This window comes from Miniopterus natalensis, chromosome 6 (genome assembly GCF_054644295.1).
Source record: "Miniopterus natalensis isolate mMinNat1 chromosome 6, mMinNat1.hap1, whole genome shotgun sequence".
In the NCBI taxonomy this organism is placed as follows: Eukaryota; Metazoa; Chordata; class Mammalia; order Chiroptera; family Miniopteridae; genus Miniopterus; species Miniopterus natalensis.
Window position 1 is genome coordinate 53,207,111 of NC_142086.1, and position 21,513 is coordinate 53,228,623.

Genomic DNA, 21,513 nt, shown 5'->3' on the forward strand with positions numbered 1-21,513 from the left:
CCGCACAGGATAACACCTTTCCTCTCTAAGCTTCCATCTCTTTATGTGAACAGACACTTGCTTCATAGGGTTACAGGGCAGGCAATGAAATAAATGATCATGAGGAAGCGCAGTGCCTCACAGACTGCATGCTCAGTGCCTGACAGAGCAAGAGCAGGACAAATAACCAAAGAAGAAATTTGATAGTCAGAGTAAGACATACGTGGGAAGCCGGGGAAGGGAGTGATTACTTCTGATCTAGGCCATGCCTAGACATTTTGGGAAAGGTGATACAAGTAAGGATTTGATAGGTGACAAAAGGTGTGTAATGGCAAGTTAAGAAAAAGCACGGAGCTGAGCAAAGAGATGCAGAGTATCGGAGAGTACGCCGGTGTCCCTGGAGAACAAGATAAACTGTGAGTGAACCTCACATGATGCAGTGAAGAAGGCGGGGCACCTCAGGCACGAGTGCCCCAAGAGCCAATTCACCGTAATTCCCAGTGTTCAGAGTGAAGGAGTCTGCGGGACACCATTATATGTGGCTCTCCTCCCTCTCCTGCATGCCCGACTTCATATAGGACCCGCTCCCACTCTCACCCTTGGCTGTGCATCGACTGTCATACCTCTTAAGACTTCCTCACACATTTGTCTCCTACTTGATAAGAGACCCTGTCTTTATTCCTTTCATATTAGAGGGAAGTCCATTATAGTTCTCCCCAAATGTGAGGAGACACATTAACAATCCCCCTGGTGAGCAGACCAGGGGAAACATTGAGAAAACAAGGTGTGAAAGCCAACACATGGCTCTTCTTGTCCTTGTGAAGAGGGATTATCTTCCCTCTTCCCGACCCCTTTCCTGAGTCCTGCAATGAGTCAAAGAAACGCAGCTCCACAGAGTCCTGATGAGCTGCAAAGATGCAACCTCCTTCAAGGCCAGTATAGCTTCGGGCACTGCCATGGAGAGTAGTAGAGCACCAAGGACACTGTTTATTGTTCTTCCACAGCAGCTCTCTGGCGGTTTCAACATGGCCCTTTCTGGAGAGAGGATGCCGAAGGACCCACAGCCACAGCTCATGCATGCACGCTGGTGCCTGGCCTCCCCACCACCTGCCTAAGCAACCCGTCACCTTACACAGCTAGACATGTGGGCTAGGCTTTCGACTTCAGTCCTAAAATACAAATAGACTAGTAAAGTGTTGACTGGGGGCAGGGAGAGAACTAGAATGATAAAAGAGAGGCTGAACTATATCACAGAGTGTGAAATGGTCTCAGGCAAAATTGCTGAAACAAAAACACTAATATCATCTAAGAACAAAGTAGAAACATCCTGGAGAGAATACAGTAATTTGAAAAAAAAAAAAAAAAGGGTGAGGGGACAGAGAGAAAATAGAGAAAGGGGGCTAAATCTCCTTTCACTGCCTCCTCTCTCAGAAACCAGAAGTCTAACGTTCTCTGTTTGTTGGTTACTTTCATGAGTTTGGATGAATTGCAGACACTGATTAGCCAAAGTGTGGAATCACTTCAACCAAACAGTACGTATTCTCTGTGCTCCCTGTGGGGTGATGTGTGAACATGCACATATGTATATGCCTGAGATGCTGAGCTCATGTAGATCTTCACATTCCACTTGATGTCAACTGAATGTACTGTGATTAAAACCCCTAAAGCTAGGCTTCACTCAAATTTGTCTGTGCGCTTCAACAAATGCAGATCTCACAGAGCTCTCCAAACAACTTTATCCTACAGCAGCTTAGAGGGGGGAAAAATAGCCAGAGAAAGCAATCCAATTCCAGGTCCTTACTAGGTTCACTCCACATGGGCTTCCCTTTAGACCACATAGCAGCATTCTGGGACACTTGTCCAATGGAAAGAGGGAGAGTCCACTAGGGTGTAGACACATTTCTGCAGGACAATGGGAGGGGGTAGAGGACAATGCAGCAGAAGGACAGTGAGCTGTGAATGAAGAGAGCAGAGTTCTAGTTTAGATTCTAGCCCTAATTCACTGTGTAACCATGGCCATATAACCCCTGAGAGGTCTCAATCTCTTTATCCCTAAAATAAGAGTTGGCTTAGATAGTTCCTAGGTGTCCTTGTATAATTAACTATGAGAGAAACACTACAAATTCTTGAGCTACCTTTTTCTGATACAATGTGCTGTAAATCTCTTTAATTACATTGAACTCTCCTGCTTTGGAAACATAACTCTGAAATCCCTACACTTACCTTCACCTCCAGATTGCTTGTATGGGTTGTACTTGGGCTTTGGAGCAACTACCGGTGCAAACTTTTTGGGTGGCTGTTGTGTGGACACTGAAATGCTGGGGGTCCCAAAGGAATGGGTGGTCTCCATCCGTGCAGGTACATGGCCAAGGGGCTCACCAGTGCTTTTGGGTGGCAGCCAAGATGGGTGAGACATTGTTGGAATCTGGAATTAAAAAATATATACAGTTGTTTTTATGGAAGCATGAAAATGAGGCAACATACCTTACTTTGTTATTATTTCATTTTAATCCATACTTAATGAAATCTTGAAAAAGCTCTCTGAGAAGAAGAAAGAAGAGAGAGAAGATGGATGAAGGAAGAAGGAAAAGGGGAGGGGGAAGAGCAGAAGAATAACTAAACACTCCAACTAATTCATCGTAAATACCTCTCTTCTAACAGGTATTATGTTAGTGCCCAGCACACCCCAGGAAATAGATATAAGTAAGAAATCATCCATAACCTGGAGTAGTTTCTATGGTAGGAGAATCTTATACCAGTAAGGTTGAAAAACCTTCAGTTGTATTAACCACCTATTAAAATAATTATCACACCAATTAAATGATGATATGTACCTAAATGAAGTGTTAAGTTACTTAAGTGAGGATTAAAAAGTGTTGCTGCAGAAAAAGATAAGATCACTCCTTGCTGGCAGCAGCAGCAGACCTCATTGATGCCGTGACTTTTGGACAGAGCCTTGAGGGCTGAGTAGAGGTCAGGCCTGAGCAATGTTAGCAAAGTTACATGGACACAGGCCTTACACTTAGTGTGACTGGGGGCGGAATAAGAAAAAGTAGCTAGCAAAAAAGCTAAATGTGGAATGGAGTCAGAACACAGTCAGCTTTACATGCAAGCCTGAGGATCTTAAACTTATTTAGGCATTTAGGAACCTCCAAAAGTCGATTCTTGAAACAGGGCATACAAGATACATGGCAAGATACTTTAAAATGGTCCCTCTGGTAGGAGCAGTTCTGTGCCCCACCAAGGGGCACTTGGAGTTTAGAGGATGAGAACATTGTTTGCCACTATGCCTAGGATAATTACTGGCACTTACTGGCCAGGGGCCAGAATATTCAAACCTATAATGCACCCGTCAGTCCCACATGACAAAGAAATGCCCCATGAAGAACTGTGGTAAACTGATTTCATACTGGACCTTTATGAAAAACTTAACTAGGAAGCGGACAAACCAGCCCAGCCCAGATGCTCTTCTAAACAGATTAGAATACACTGTGTAAGGAAAGAAAAGTGATGCTTACATGTCAGAGTGAGCCAATCACCCCTGTAGGCAGCCTGCAGGCTGGGGCTGAGCCTCAGCGACGGCTGCTGGGGGAGGCTCTCCAAGCCTGATTGAAGAGCCCTTCAGTACAGGGAGGCCCGGAAGGCACCCTCACCCGCTCCAAACCCAAATCCACCCAGTAATTTATTAATTGAGCTGAATTAATTGAGAGGGCTACATGATTACCTCCAGATGTCTGTAAAGACAAAAGCACTGGAAATGCAGAAAAAAATAAAGGCCTCACTCAGCACGTGGCATGGGAATAGACAGATGGGGTAAAGAAGAAAGAACGGGAACAGTGTCGCCTGGGTGTTAGCATCAGGTCACACAGGATAAGAGTCACAACCTTGAGCAACCTCCATGTCCCTATCAATTGTCTCAGGTACTTCCACCCCCTCAAAATTAAGATAAAAGCCCTGACCTCCTCAAATCCTCCTTAGTTTTTATGGTAACCAATGACATAACAAAATTAAAGTGTTTTACATATTGTAAAGTGCTATTCAAAGGGAGGAGAGGAAACTGTTAGAGGTATAGATTTCTCAGTAAAAGAAGATAATATTGCCCTGGCTGGGTGGCTCAGTTGGTTGGAGCATCACCCCATACACCAAAAAGGTTGTGAGTTCGATTCCAGATCAGGGCACATACCTAAGTTGTGGGTTTGATCCTTGGTCAGGGCGCATATGGGAGGCAACCAATCAATGTTTCTCTATCTCTTTCTCTCTCTTTTTCTCTCTCCCCCTTTCTCTCTCTCACTCTCTCACATCAACAAAAAACATATCAGGTGAGGATTTTTTTAAAAGATGATAACATTAATATCAATGAAAAGGATTCTAAATTGACAGACAGGAGGCTTTTGTTACTGAAGCCAGTAACTAGCTTTTCAGTTTGCTTTCAGGGCCTTTCTTTTCCTCTTCCCTCCGTTTCTCATGCACACACTGTGTACATATACATTTACTAAATTGTGAGTTCCTTGAAAGGGCAGGGAGTATATTTCACACATCCCTAAATCATCCTTACAAGGCCTAGCACAAAACCAATATAGAAAAGCATCCTTGAATGTTTGGCTTACTCATGGTTCTTAAACCTAGCTGTGTTATTTAGAATCATTTGAGAATATTAAAAAGAAAAAGAAAAAAAAAAAAAAAAAAAAGGAAAGAAAACCCAAGCCCATCTCTCAGGGTTGAGAAACACTAATTTTGTGTGTGTTTTTTTTAAAAATTGATTCTCAGTCTTCTACTAAAAGGTGTAAAAGTGTATGTTCTGCTTTCAACATGACTAAAGTGATTATAAGTGGGAAACAGGCAGGGTAAAAAAAAGATTTGGAAATTTTAATGCGCTATATGTTTTTGCAGTATAAATTTTACTTGTACCTTTTTAAAAATGGGTTAATATCCTTGCCACTTCTCTGTAACACTAAAGTTATTCCAAAATAGAAACTTTTAAAAATGGGCTAGTATAGGATGCAGTGATTTTGAAAGCAAAGAAGTACACTTCCAGAGCAAAATCCCACAATGCTAACTGACTGTGGAATTTTTCTGGGAGAGCATGAACAATGGAAACTTAAGCATCTATATGCAAATCATTGACTCCACCATCTCTTCAGTCTTCCCCAGCACCATCTATTACCCTAACACTGCCCTCCCCATGGAGGCACCTCCAGCTCCACCTCTTCAGAATGCCAGGGTCTGGCCAAGTATCTGCAGCAGATGACCTTCACAGCATCTTCTACTATCACTCTTCGGTATGTCAAAAGTGGCCCAGTGACACCCTTCCCAGGATTTATAATGAATGTTCATGACCTGAGCCTTTGCTCATGCCATGCCTACCATCTACAATGCATTTCACTGCCCTTGCTTTCTACTGAGACTTTTTTAAAATCTTGACCCAACTCAAATGTCTCTAATGCTAAAAACATTTCCCCCAAAATGAGTAGCTTGATTCTGGGCTCTTTCAGTATTTGTTTCATACTTATAACTGTCCACACAGAAGCCATTTTTTTCACTTGCCGATCTGCTCTAATAAGCTGGAAGCTCCTGAGTGATCTCACTATACCAGCACGGTGCCTGGTTAGGAAGTTTAGGACGCCCTTAGAAAAATATGCTTTGCATGAATGGATGAGTGACTGAAGGCTTATCTCCTTGGTTACTCATCCCTTTCTAGAATCTCTGTATTACCGTCCTTAACAGACTCTGATATAATTACCTTTTTCCCTCCCTTAACTTAGCAATATAATGATTCATGTTGCTGGATTTCCAGATATTGAACCAGCTTTGCACTTCTAGAAAAATCCTACTCAATCTCAGCTGTAGTGTTTTGATATGTTATTGAATTAAATATGCTATTTTACATAGAACTTTTGTACATAAATCATAAGTAAGATTGTTCTGTAGTGTGTTTTTTCTCTACTTGTTTTACTTTACTAAGTTTTGATACAAAGGTTCTGTACCCTTTTCTACTCTTTGTGTTAGTTTAAGGATGAGAAATTATGTGCTATTTAAAGGTTTATAAGAATTCAATGTAAGTCATCTAGATATAATAATTTCTTAAATAATAGATCTTAATCATATTTCTAATAACTTCTATACTTGTAGAGTTTTATGCTTCTTTTGAGGTCATTCTGCTGGAAATTCTACTGGATCTTTGGGTTTTATCTGTTCCCTTTCAACCAAGCTAACTCTCAATTAAAAATAATGTCCATTTCCTCTGCATTATTTAGACCCTGAGCTAACTTCCTACTAGTCCTTAAAGACATGATTCCTGTCCTCTCTCCTCAGGTTCGAGTTACTTACCCTTTTACTGTACTTCCACAGCTCCTGTCACCACACTCACCACACAACACTTGGCCTCTCTGCTTGCCTGTATCTCAAACTAAACTCTTGGATCCTTGAGATAAGTAATTATCATTCCCCAATCCCAGGACCTAATACATTATAGGTACTCAATAAAAATGTCTGTTAATTTAATGAATAAATAAATGTATTTGTCTGGCACTGGAGCTCCAGATGAATCAGATTCTCATCCTGTACTCAAAAAAGTTTAAAGTCTACCTGAGGGCAATATATCTACACATGTGAAAAGAGAAAGAGAAAAACACAAACCATACAAAAATCTGGGTTATGTCACAGGAGCCAACCCAAGCTTGGCAGGGATATCCCTTAACATGTACTTTGAAAGCTGGATGGCTCTAAAACTTAAATGGAACAACAGGGATGATGCCTGGAAATACTGTGAGCTCAAGGAAGAAACAAGGCATTTCTGGAGGGCAAGGAGCAGACCACTTGTACCAAAATGAGGGGCTCAAGGTGACTACTTAGGGAAAAGGTTTGGAAGATAAAAGTGCTTGTGTATTAAAGGTCTTATATAGAGAAGAAGCTAGAACTTTTATCTTTGAACAGGAATCTAATAAGAGTGAAAACTGTATGTAAGGAAAATTAATCCATAGAGGATGGATCCAAGGAAGGCAATAAATCAGCTAGATTCCCTATGGCCCCAGTTCTAGTCTCAGCTTTGCCAGTGTGACCTTCAACAAGAAAGGATACTCATTTGCAAAATGAGTGTCTGTAAAGTCCCAATCAGCTCTAATGTTCTATAGTGTTTTCCTTCTCTACAATCTTAATTACAGCCCTTCAATTTGATAAATGGGTTTGAGGGAGCCTCACAAGTTTAGTGAAGGCATGAACTAGAACATGTAAGTTGGGGTTTCTCAGCTTCTCAAAGAGACATCCAATGTAGACACAAAGAAGCAGTGGTGAGAGCTGGTTTTGCTGGACCAAAACTTAGCCTACTCTTACTTCCTCTGGTTCTAGATTGGTTTCACTCTAAGGTTATAATCATGAAAGCAAGAAGTGAAAGGGAAGATCTCCACAGAAGCTCTGAAAATATACAATGAGAAGAGAGGAAAAAAGAGAAATGGCCCTCCTCTAAGCAAGATGCCTAATGCTTAAGGAAGTCAGAGAGTTGGGGTGCACTGGTCTTTTAGGAACTATAGTCAAATGCAAAGAAGATATAAAGAACCTAAGAAGTTTCTATTATTACCCTCTCTGTTCAGCAGGTACCACAGACTGACAATAAATAACAAGTGTTTACTAAGAACTTACAATAGGCTAAGCAATTTTCTAATGGCCACATAATCTTCATAGCCATTATCCACATTTATCAGATCTGGAAAGTAAGGCTTTAAGAATTAATGTGCTCAAATATCAAAGCTGAAGCCTGGGCATAGATCTTCAACCACAAATCCATGGTCTTCACCATGGTACCACCCTTCTGTTTGAAGGATAAAGGAGAACACCACAACGCAAAGAAACGGTAGATTTTGCTCTTATCTCCATTCCTAGCTCCTGAATCTTACTTGTCATAACGTCTTCTCTATTCTATTCCATTGAGCTTAGACCATCATGAGCCACAGAATCACAAACTGATGAAGCCAATAGTCTGATCACACAAATCAAGGCACAACAGAATATAAAAGACTACAAAAGGCCATATGGTAACCAAGACCCTTCCTCTACAGGTGGGAAAACTTAGGGCCACAGGTAAAGTGACATTAAATATTAACAAAGCTACTAAGCCTCTCTAAAGGTACCATGTCACTGTCATCACCATCATCGGCATAAATAGAACTAACTAGTGCTTGCTCAAGTTATCCTTCTTTCCTAAAATCAATATTGCACACTTCTTTAAACATTTACTTAGATCATCAAAATTTTAAAACAACCAACCCATTACATGGTATCATCTAACATCAAGTGCTATAAGCTTGAAATAGTGGTTTTCAAAACTGTCCTTATACTAGTTTCAACTGGGGGTCTTTATGTATACATTCTGATTCAAGGGTTAAGAATATCTGACTTTGAGCATTCATATTAATCTTTAACTCATGTTATGTTGGTCTCCAAATCTCCATTGGCAATTAACCCAAGACCTGACTCTTGGTCAATGTTTGCGGAATAAATGAATGATACTGAAGAAAGACTGGTATTAATATTACCATTAATGGTAGAAGAAATGAGAGGCTGAAGTATTATATGACCTAAACATCAGAAGTAGTTGATGGCAGACTAAGGATTCATGTCTCTTAGCAACAGTTTCATTATTTAAACAACCAATTAAGATTTAATAACACTTTCCTATAACTTTGAAGGTTTTTCACTATCATTCCTCTTTATATCAAAGCTAGCACCTTCCTAGAATTTCAAAACTGCCCTCTTAACAATCTATGGAAATGATACAATGTGTTTCCCTATGTAGGCTACAGCTATCCATCCTTTGCTGTATCTTGGTGTTAAGCTAAAAGATCCCTGATCTTCTGAATTCAGACTCAGCTTACAGTCTTAGATACAGCATGAGGTCAGAGTACAACCTTTGTTCTCTCTGTGATCACACTGTCCTCCTCTGAAAAGACCACTGAAAAAAAAAGTGATGGAATTAGATGAGTACTAATGACACCTCTACTCACAAACTCATGATTCTATGAAAGATTCTGACTGTAAAACAAGCCAGAAAGAAAAAAAAAGCAAAAGTCATACATGGAGACTCCAAATCACCTACACTTCTCTTACCTCATCAGTGAGAAAGCATAGCCTTTTGTTTTTCTTTCCTTCTTTTTTGTCACCCATTTCCCTGACTCTTCAATCTTCCCCATTGTGGGAGGGAGTTTTAGATTGATCTCAGAGATTACCAAGGTATCAATCAAGATTTATTATGCACAAGTAAATAATTACTTTAGGCAAACATTTTCCAAACAATGTAGGTAAGTCCCTACCAGTGTAATTATGAAGCAAATATGCCCTGGCATGTGATGGAAGCGTGGGAAGATAACGTTAAAGAATATGGCAGGCTGAAAATTACACACAATTGGTAGTTGAACAGCCAATGTAATCACTCTTTCACTGATGTACTAGGTCAGATGAGAGCCAGAAGGGCAAAACATAATCTGTCATGGGCTGAAAATGTCAATGTACTCACTTAATTTCTCTTCACAGGCAGCTTTGGCCCAGCACTGGCTAAGTGCCCCACTCTCTGCATGGACAGCTGGCATTACTCAGAAGGGGTGACTAGAGAACAACTCCACAGAAATGCCAAACCTTTATATAGACTGTCTGAGAGACAGTTGGAAATACTGGAAAAAGCCCTGGACTTAGATGCAGGGAACTTCAGTGCAATTTCTAGCTCAGCCACTAGTTGGCTCTATGATTTATGATCTTGACCTCCTTGAATCTCAGTATCTCTCCCTGTTTGTAAACTAATATTAGAGGCCTGCTACCATTCCTTCCAACTTCCATGCTGCAACTCCTACAAGTCTGCAAGTTGAGTGAGCTGAGGTTTCTTACAAAACTATCTTAACTCCTAGGAGTCCCACTGACCGACCAGGGAGTATAGAATGAAGGGAGGTAGGATAGGAATCAACTCATAAATGCCAACCTTCCTTGCACAAAGTTAATATGAATACAAATTAATGCTAAAGGCACAATCCTCAGTGGCTGCCAAGTGCATTTGAAGATCCCAGGCAAACAAAGGAGCATCACAGGAGAGAAGCATCAGTCCAGACAAGTAAACAATTGTCTCTGATGAAGAAGTGAGGCAGAATAGAGACATATCTCCACATTGTACTTTCACTTCAGATTCAGAATGTCACATGAAAAGGGAACAATCATCTCTGAAAGGGAAACAATATCAGAAAGACCAGGACTCTCAAGAGAAGGTAAAGGACAGAATAGAATTAAACCAATTACTAACCAACTGGTCTTTGTGGTGACAGCTCCCATCAGTCATGGAAGAAAAGAGACATGATGCCAACAGCCAGGACAAGATATTCAATGCCAGGAGGTCACAGAGTCCCAGTTGGGAGAAATCTTAGGAATTAATTTGTTCCTTCTAATTTGAATATTCAAACACCAAGATTTAGAGAAGCTGAAGTGGCTTCTTCAAGTTATCACAGCAGCTAGTACATATCAGTGTTTGCAATGGAAAATTTTCACTAAAAAAGCTAGTAATTCTATTGATTGTTGAAAGACAATTTAAAAGAGTAGACAAAAGTCACTTAAATGAGCAAGGACTAAAGAGTTTCCCAAAAGAATGAGCACCCATGACATTGAAAATTAGCACAGAAGTCGTGTGACCCCAATCTTGTACTCTGGGTTACATGTAACAGCAATTTTTCTACTTGGCTAAGTGGCCAAGAAAATGTTTACCCTCTCTGGACCTCAATTTCTCCACCTCCAAAATAATAAGCATTAAGAAGATGATCTCCAACATCCTTCTTACAACATTTATGCTTTAGTGGTATGGAGAGTGTAAGACGTGCTGTGCTTTCAAAAAATGTTATCTTAAAAAGGCTTCTTCTGTCTCTGATTCTAACAGAGTGTTTTACTGTACAAGGCCAAGAGAAAGAGGCAAACAATACCTTGAGGCCTTTGAGTTCAGCACATCTACTTCTCAAAGTGGAAATCTGGATTTATAAAGACAAGGTTCCTGTTCATAAGGGTCTTAAACTCCTGGTTTATATCTTGCTCCCTCACTAGGATGAAAACATGACAGAGGAAAAGTCACCAATATAATCTCTGATGAAGCCTGGTAATCTCTTTGGTGATATCTGGAATTTTCTCATTCCCAATCCACCACTAAGTGAGTAAGTCCACAAGTTAATTACTGCTCATTTGTCTGCATTCCCCTGACAGCTTGTTCAAACTTGTATTAAAACACACAAACATTGAATTTTCGTTACCTGTTTGCAAGTCTGTTGTGCCCATTAGACAGGCCATAAAATTTTACTAGCACTTGAGGGATGTTTTAATGGATTTTAATTTTTAATAATTTTGTTTGTATTTTCCTTTATTACAGATTCACTTTGGTACCCCAAGTAAATGTAAACAGAATAACAGAAAAATAATTCCATTTTAGATATAACTTGCAAAAGTAAAAATATTTAATTTTGTCTTCAATGAATGAGTCCATTTTTGACAAATCTCGGGCCATATTTTTATCTGACGATACTACATGTGACTCTGAAGCAATGTTTATCCAGGCCACATACACTGCTAAGAGTAATCATAGCAACAAGACATAGAGCTAACTGTTACACTTCAGCCTCTGAACATTATATTGTTCACAAAACTATCACCTGTCAACTGTGCTATTTGTATACTATTGTCACAACTGGTCATAAACTAACTTAGAGCCTTTGCATAGAGTTTGGACACAGTAACTTGAATTAATGTTATTGAATTTATGTAATAATGTTCTATAAATTAATCATCTTGGTTTCTCTAATACTAAATCCCCATAGTAAATTTTTGTTAAACCCCGAACTTCATTCTAAGGTTAGAGTATAATGATATTGTTAAATTAAATAAAAATGCCCTGATACTGGAAAAATAAAAAGGGAGAGAGGAGAGATACACATTTTTCAGCCTTCAAGGACCATGAGAATACAGTTTTAGAAAACAAAGAGATTCAACTTCATACATTATATGCTCTGAAATAAAAAGTTTTGTTTAACACCAATCCAAGAGCCTGGAGAAATTTCTCAGTATTTGAAATGGTATGAAAAACAGACAAGCTTCTCATCAGAATGTGTTATAAATTCAAATTATGTAAGGGAAGCTAGTTTTGCAATTTCACATTTAATAGCAAAACAATTGAAACCATTTTTAACTGGTGACCTTTTTCTTAAGTCATGTTGGAAGTTGTTCCACTTTATTTCAAGATTTTGAAACAGAGACAAAAACTGTATACACATTGACCAATGGCAGCTGAGTGAGACTGAGCCAGGCAGTTTCAGAGCAGTTTCAGAATGACATCAGTGAATGTTATTCCCTTTTAAATTTATCTCGATGAGAGTATGGGTGTTGTGCCTTCTGCATTTTTATCAATTATTGACCAACATGAAAAAACACAATGCAATATGTGAAGAATGTACTGAATTGGCTAATATTCTTGGGAAATAAAACACACACATTTTTAAGGTAGTAGCTAAAGACACAATAGTCACCAATAGAGGAGTTTAATCTCCAAATTGTTAATGAAGATATTTCTTCTAATGTAGAGCTTAGGTTGAAACTTAACTATCTGTTAAGTTTGCTTGTACATATCCAATGACCAGGAGCTCATTACCTCTAAAGACAGCCCCTTCCATGGCAGAAAAGTTGTAACTGCCAGAAAGTTATGTGTAGCTGAAATCTGTGTCCCCATGAGAACCACCTATCTGTCTCACCTTTGCCCTCTGTGATCACAAGCCCACTTATATATGGCAGCCCTCCATATATTTAAAGTCATTTTTTGTTTCCTATTCAAATTTTTTTCCTGTATTCCAAGTTAAAAAACACACACACACACACACACACACACACACAAAAAACACAGTCAAATTCTTACTTCTTTTTAACTAGTCTTAGGGCTTTAGAACAATAACATAAAATTTAGAACCTCAAACCAATAATTTTCAAACATTTCTTCAATAAAAAATTGTTTCTTCATGCCAAATCTTTAAGAAAATCCCAAGAATAAAATAGACAAATTGATAAAACAGTTCCTCAGACTTTATTTAAATCTTCGTCCTTTGGCAGAATACATTTCACTCGTACGGGAAGTATAATGCATTACAGTCATCCCTAGGGGGATTGGCTCCAGAACCCCCCTCAGATACCATAATCTGCAGATGCTCAAGTCCTGTATATAAAAAGGCATAGTATTTGCATATAACCTATGAGCATCCTCCTAGATACTTTAAATCATCTCTAGATTACTTATAATACCTTATACAAGGCAAATGCTATGTAAATTCTTATTATGCTGTATTGTTTAGGGAAAAATTGTGAAGAAAAAGCCTGTACATATTCAGTACAGGCGCAACCTTTATAGGTCTACCTACGTAGGTACACATCAGCAACAATACAACTTATTTCTTAATATTTTTGATGCCAAACTCGTGAATACAAAGGGCTGACTATTCCTCCCCTGCCCTCCTATGAGGGCTATGCTATGAGCCAGGTTGAAAACCCACTGCTCTAAAATATTACAGCAGTGTTTTTAAGTAAATAAAGAACAAAGATGGTATCTTCCGTTGTTTTTTTAGTGCCTAATACAAAGTCTGTCCTATCAGTGTTCAGCAAGTGATTATTAGATAAAAGAGAAGGTAAACTTAAGGATATGGGAGTACAAGAGGCAAGCTCTGCCTCTGAATCATTTGAGTCCTCATTTCCAACATGTTTGCTACAGCTCCTTATAATTAGGGTGGCCATACATCCAATTTATGCCTGCTGCTTCAGTGTGATTATTAACAGTGCCTCTTTTCACTCTCAGAAGTGTCCCAATTTAGATGGTAACTTATACAGTCACTCTACTTATAACACTGTGATAATGAGGCTTTGATCACTGAATCCAAGAGAATCTTGACTATGTTCAGGTCGTCTCCCAAAGCCTCCATATGGCCAAAAACCTCCCACATTTGAGTTGCTCAGAGGGAAGCACACTGTGCAGTGGGAAGTAGCAGCTTTGGACCCTGCTCTTGAAGCATGTGCTTCCCAGTGAACAGGGATAAATGTACCAGAATGGGTCTGCAGGAGTAGAAGTATGCAAAACACAGTAGAGATGGAGCAGAAGCTAGTAGCAACTACCCTACACAGTCAGCCTCTTTCTCCTGGAGCGAAGAATACAGCCTTTTCTAAGAAAATCAGATTATTTACTTCAATTATGTCTTTCTCCCCTGCCCACTCCTGTTCCCTACCCCCCATCGATATCACCTGTGATTTTATCATGTCTACTTGATTCCAAGTAGAAGGATGCTGGGTTTGTCTAATTCTTAATTTGGAACAGAAAAATAAGGGAGTGGGCAAGAAACAGAAATAAAATGTGTCCAAATTTATTCACTAGGGTACAAGAGTAAAGGTAGAAGGAATTTACTTATCATGGACTTACATTTCCAAATAGGGGTTACACAAGAGTTAAAGGGGATAAAGTCAAAATAATTCAATGCAGGCCCACAGGCTATGTGTCTATTTAATTTATTTTAAATAAACTATTTTATATTGATTTCCATTGCAAATTCTAAATATATATTCCACAGGGGTGGAGAGCTGGGGGTGGGAGGAGAGCATACAAGATGGAAAGTTAACAGCCCTTGCCAAAAATGGAACTCCCAACAGCAATGTTATATCATAATATTGCATGTCTCCTTCTAGTACTTTCCAAGAGGTTTGAAACCAAAACAGTTTCGAATACTCTCCCTGCTCAGGATCTTCCCTAGTTATGGCATTTCTACTGATAAATAGGAAATCCCCTTAGGGATTCCCTAAAGTAAAGCTGTTGCATTCTCTTCTGTTACATAATTCATTCCACTGACAAATAGAGATCTAATAGAACATAATTGTAAACCCATCCTCAATTTAGTATCTACTTCACACTGAGCCTTATGGAAGACATGTCCAAAATGTGAAAACAATAACCCTTACTGTGTTGGATATGGTAGATTGGCACTCAGACTTGCCATAATGCAGAGGCTGCCTTGCAGGTAGCATTTGATTGCAGAAGAGATTTTGCCAAAATAAATGTACTGACTTGAGACTTGGAAGACAAAAGTAAGATGGAGGTCATGTTTCTGCTACTTCAGTTGTTTTCTGCTGGAAGAATGGTCATGGAGACCAGGGATTGCTCTGTATCCACATTCCCACATTCATTCTTCAGCCTTATAGTTGTCAAGAAGTAGGTACAGCAGAGGGAGTAGCTGGACTCCATGTGTCAAGTTCCAGTTACCACCTTCCTAAGTGTGGCTTCTTTATCTCTGGTTCACAAGCACAGTGCTCTCTTCAGTTGTGTCTTAGCCTCATGATTACCTGAGCTGATTGTGGAAAAGGTAGTAACTATGTGTGGTTCTCGGATTCGTTACTGAAAGCTCAGCCTTGAACCTTCTCTATACAATCCTTCCAATTTGTTTAAATCACCTAACACTATGTATTAAGTTCTTTCTGCTGAAAATATCTAGAGTGGTTTGTTTCTCATGGTAAAACCATGTAAAGATATAGGTCCAGATCATTCATTGTGCTTATGCAACATGCTCTGATTGTCACTAGGGAGCAGAGCCACACACAGAGAAGACACAGTGCCACCCTCTCAGAGCCCCAAGTCTTGGGGGGAAGAGGCATGTTACGACAAGGGAAGTACTAAGTGTTAGGGAGCAAGCCAAGAGGAAGCATCATCTGATCTCAGCATTCTAAGCCTCAGCTCTACCACTAACTGGCCATGTTTTCTCATCAAAAAGACTAGATGGACAAAAGTCCCTTCAAACTCTAACATTCCAACAACACTATGAGTATTTGTACTCATGAGGGAATTTACTTGGATTCAAGTCCTAACAAAACTTCCTAAGGTTGCAGTTCCCTAAATCAGAAGGTCAGAACCCAAAGGTCATAAAACACAAAAACCTCACATAGCTCAAAATAGGAACAGGGATCAGTGACCCCCAAATGTTATGCACTGTGGCAGTCTACAGAGGGAAAGCCTCAGGGAGGGAAATCCAAAATCACGATTGCAGTGGTTGTTAAGAATACCAGAGAACAAACTAATTTTCTTCAGGATCTCTCTCTCTCTTTTAGAATGCCTAAAGAAAAGGGGAATATTTACATGTGCTGTCTTCTCTGAAAGTACTCAGACAAAACATCAAGTGAAAAAAATATTAAGCAAATGCACTATTGCTTAGATCTCTCAGAAAAATCACTGATTTCTTCATGTCTTGAACCAAAACATCCCTGATACTCATAAAAGAGAAGCAGTCTCATGGACAGGGAAAAAAATGTCAGGAGAGATAAGATCATACATCTAATGGCAGTTTTGGTACCAGCTCCAAAGGTGGCCTGGCCGAGTTCTTCCAGACCTTGTTGGGCCTTTTATTTCCTCATTTGTAAAATGGAGACAATATCTGCTCTGCTTAGCTCATAGGTGTGTATGAGGGTCTGTGAAATCCTGGACACAAGAGCATTCTGTAAACAGCAGATGATATAGATGTAGATCTAGGTTCAGATATGTAAAAAGAAAGAGTATTAATAAAGGAATTTCAAGGGAAAGCCATGAATGGTACTTTTCAAGACCCAGCAGCAAAAGGAAATATAAATATAGCAGTGATTTTACAATTTCATAATCTGGGGGAAGAAATGGTGATCAGAATTGTGACAAACAATGATGTCCAAAAGAGAAGAGAAACCAGCTCAGCTCTGTCATAATTGTCTCAGTTCCTGTAGCATACACAACAATGGAAAGATTGCAGGGAGGGGCAAGAGCAGCCTTTGTGATTGTGAGGCACCAGGGACATGGAGACAGTGGACCAAAAAGAGGACATTTCCACCTCAGTAATTATAATAATCTCACAGTGTGTGTTCTCTAAGAATTTTTGTGTGACTTCACCACTTTCTCAGTCATATCTCTTGGAAAACAGAAATAACCATCATAACTCAGAAGTGAAACATAGTACTAATAGTTCTCTGAAGTAGCACAATTGGAGGGTATGAAGACAGCTCTAGGTTTGCTCACCTGCATGGACAGAAATACAAAGGCAGATGATGCCCACATCTGGACTGCAGGACCCAAAGGGCATAGACAAGCTCAAGTAATAATAATTGGCAACAACTAACTCTAATAGCGGCGGAGGCAACCTAAGCAGTAGGTCATCACAGCCAAAACTACTCAAAACCAAGGCTAAGGGGTCTCCCATCCTCAGTCTACTGGCAAGCAACCAGACTAGGACACAGGTAAGATGGAAGCTGAAAATCAAGTCCCAGGCCCCTAGGCACAAAGTCACAGGAAGAGTTACAATTCAGGAATTGTAATGGCACCCTAGTGGTCTGCACTGGGCTGAAGTTACCACAGAGGTGTCCAGGGCCTAGAGCTATCAGGTAACAAAGAGAAGAAATAAGCTAGATAAATCAACCCAACCTGTAATTCACTGAAGAGAAGAACTCCGTGGCAAACAAATATAGCAAAAAAATAAATCAATAAAAATCAAGCACAAGCACATGAACAACTTCAATAGCAGTCAGGGAAATGCAGATTAAAACAGCAATGAGATACTACTTGTCACATAGAGATTGGCAAAAAGTTCAAAGATCCATCAAATTCACTTTGGGATTGGATGTGCAGGGAACCTGGCACTCACAATATTATGTTTTTCCCCCTCATAACCAGATGTGTTCTCTATTTATTAGACATATGACTTGTTTATGGCTACTTTGGTGCTACAATGACAGAGGTGAGCCCAGCTGGGCATGGCTCAGCAGTTGAGCATCGACCTATGATCCAGGCGATCATGATTGGATCCTGGTCAGGGCACATGCCAGGGTTGTGGACTCAACCCCCGGTCGGGGGCGTGCAGGAGGCAGCCGATCAATGACTCTCTCATCATTGATGTTTCTCTCTCTCCCTCTCCCTTCCTCTCTCTGAAATACATGAAGATGTATTTTTTTTAAAAAATGACAGTGGTGAGTGGTTGTAGAGACCTTTAGGCCTTCAAAGTCTAAAATATTCACTACCAGTCCTTTTACTGAAAAATTCTGCAAACTCAGTCCTAAACTAAAAAAGTTATTGTTTCCAATTGCTACAGATATAAATCTATTCTTTGTTCTTAAGCCTTTTGCTAGTTGCTCTTTTTTTTTTTTTTTTTTTAATACAAACTTTAATTCATATCAGGGTCTATTTTGATATATATTCATAACATAGCTCTTTTTCACAAGTGACTACCAATAACCCCAAGGCCACGAGAATAATCCTGCCTTTTCATAATGTTTTGAGGTGGTCCCTTTACTACAGATTCAGTTCTACACCCAGTAGCTCTGTTTCTGGGTTGGTTATGTTACTGCAATGGTCTCCATCTAGTCCATCACCAACACTTCACCATTTCAATTAGGGTTGCTTCATAATGTGCTTTAGCCTCTGGCCAGCTGGTCCCTGTTCTTCATTACTCTTGTTTTTCAAATTTCTCTTAGCTATTTTGCCTGATTTTTTATCAAAACAATTTTGAATTTTTTTGTTAATATTCAAGAATAATTAACTTGAGAGTTGTCTTGAGATTATGTAGCACATAGGAAAAAATAACTACTTAACAACCTTTATATTTTCATTTAGGAATAAGGTATGTCTTTAAATTTATTCAAGGGATCCTTCATATGATTCAAAAAATTCTAGAACCTCTTTATACAAGCCACGCACCATTCTCATTAAAATATTTGTTCTTTGTTTGGCTGTGAATAGCTTCCCAAGGATCGCAAAGTATTCATTTTCCAATGCCATATACAAAATATAACTGGTATGAGACATGAAAAGACATGTTTAACTTCACAATAACTAAAGAAATGCTAATACCAGAAAAAACAACATATCTAATGCTGGCACAATTGGGAGATACTGACTCACACATTCCTGCTGCAGAGTTAAAGAAACATCCCTATTAGAACACATGTCATCAGCGGATTTCGAACCACAAAATGTTAACCTCTGACCCTGATATTTCAACCCACAAATGTCATGTTTAAGACTTTTGATGGACTACATCACATTCATATATAAAAATGTTAATCACAGCAATGTATAAAAATAATGAAATAATTAAGATATGGTATAACCATATGAAATATTAAACAGATATTAAAATGGTAATAATTCAAGCATATGCAGCAATATAGAAAATGCTTAATGTATGACTCCAAGTGACACATAGCACCATAGTAATTTATGCTAATAGCTAAAGATTAGAAGGGAATACTACAGAAAAATGATAGTCTGCCCTGGTATCAAATTGGTGAAATTATAGGTGATATGTTTTCTACTAAATGTTCTGAGCTTGACACAATGGTGCACCATTATTTAGACAATATTTTTAAAGTGAAACCAATTGTTAAGTGCCTTCCAGATCTATAATTTGCAATTATTTTACTGTTAAGGGGGGAAATGAGGCTCAGGCATGTGAAATGACTTTTTGAACGCCTATAGATGGAGTCCAGGCAGCACTGGGACTAGAACCCAGGCCTCCAGACTTGAGAGACAGTATTCTTCCCTGCACAGTATTTTACATTGTCATTTTTCTACAGGCTAACAAACTCTGGGGGTCATTGTAATATTTTATATATTATAAATAAGTAAATGAAAATAACAATGTTCAATTACTGCTCTAAGAGAGCAATGGCTTTAAAAATCCTACAAAATGCTTTGATGTGCTGGAGTTTGAATTAAACTTCTTTTCTCAATAAGGCTATTCAACAGAGTAGAAGCCATCAAAGTATGTATTTTCTACAAAACCTTGCTTTTGTAGAAATAGTCATTTTCTCATAAAGTCATAAAGCAATTTTAGTGCTAAGTTAAGAATTAACTTAACATAAAGGTAAATGTTGGCATTGCACATTCACTTTAAAATCTACAAAGTCTCAACTTGCAATATTATCACTTTAGGGGGAAAAATTCCTTCAAAATTCATATCTAATGAGAACTATTTCCTTGAATTTTCACACTGCAGCCTGACAACAAACTTGGCAGAAGAGGTGTTTAGATACCTATATACACAATGGATAACTATAATTAGTTTCTAATATTCTATAATGCCTAAAGATAACATTTGGGGCCCACAAGTATTCTAATGTTGTTTTTAATTTTGAGGGGTTCTAATTAGATGCCAGTGGACATAATATTTAGAAAGGAACGAGGTAAAAGAAATCACACAATACAAGACAGTCAAGAATACATGGTTAATCAGGCAGAGAGACTGTGTGCATGTGTGTGTGTGTGTGTGTGTGTGTGTGTGTGTGTGTGTGTACATACACTGTGACTTAAGCACTGTCTATTGAAAGCACACTTTCCAAGAGTCTGATCAACCATGTCCAGTAACTGGTGAGAGTTTCCTATTTTCTGATATTGTACAAACTTTTCTCCCTAATTTCTATGCTTTTCTAAACACTGATATCATCAAATATCAACCATCAATTATCCCTCATAACTTCTTGGTTCACCTTCTGAAAAAAGAATATATCTTTCACTCTTTTTTGCTATTATTCAAATCATGATAAAATAAAAATTAAAAATTACAAGACTGGAAGTTAGAATGAGGCAGAAGCCAGGTAAAATTTTCAATACCAGAGGGAAAGTGGTGGTGGAGGAGAATAGTAAAGGGTAAAGGGCGGTCAAATATATAGTGATGGAAAAAGATTTGACTTTGGGTAGTAGGCACACAATGCAATATACAGATGATGTACTTTTAGTGTCACTGGTATTACTTAGCCCAGTATTAGAACCTTCCTGTGAAGATGTCTGTCTCCTCTACCAGATGCAAAATTCCTTGAGGGCAGAAACTACTCTTTAATCATCTTTTTAAGATATAAAGCACATCTTACACCGTGTCTAGTAAAAAAAATACAATTTGTTAAATAAAGTGTATATCTATTTGTAACAAACCATGCTAAGGAGGTGAGGATAAAGTAGAGAAAATTGAGAATAATATTTATCCAAAAATTAATTAAAATGGATTCTATGTGCCCATGCTATCTACATTAAACATGATAAAATAAACATACTAAATTTTCTACTAATACATGGCAAAATATTTTCTATGGTATCATTCCTGATTATGTCTAAGAACAAATGTGCCACAATAGGATTGAAAAGAATGTAATTTGAGCCAGAACAGAATGGAACAGATTAAAAAATAGAATTCTCATCAAATTTTAATGTGACAAAAGTCAGTAAATTCATCCTAAAGGCAAAAAAAAAAAAAAATTAAATAGCAAGAAGATGCTAAATACTAGTAAGCATCACTGTAAAGCACAGAATGGGCATCTTTCATGGACCAGCAACCATACTGACTTGAACCAAATATACATAAACCCTCACTGGGCCTTGGTGTTCTCTGAAGCAGTTGAACCCTATGTACCTACAGGGTTTTCAGTGTCAGTGAAAACACCAACATCATCATTTCTGGGGAAGAGTAATAGTATCAGGATACTCTCAGATGGTGGGAGGAGGGCATC

The 21,513-nt window shown here is 38.7% G+C and overlaps 1 protein-coding gene across 2 annotated transcripts in view; it reads right to left on the minus strand.

Annotated features, from left to right (window-relative positions):
* Window positions 1-21,513, minus strand: part of LPP (LIM domain containing preferred translocation partner in lipoma) — a 601,611-nt gene that overhangs the window by 392,688 nt on the left and 187,410 nt on the right. For both annotated transcript variants that reach the window (XM_087818248.1, XM_016200064.2), the window contains one exon: window positions 2,203-2,404. In XM_087818248.1, the coding sequence (XP_087674374.1) occupies window positions 2,203-2,395 (193 nt within the window). In that variant the 5' untranslated portion in view covers window positions 2,396-2,404. The remainder of the gene's footprint in view (window positions 1-2,202; window positions 2,405-21,513) is intronic.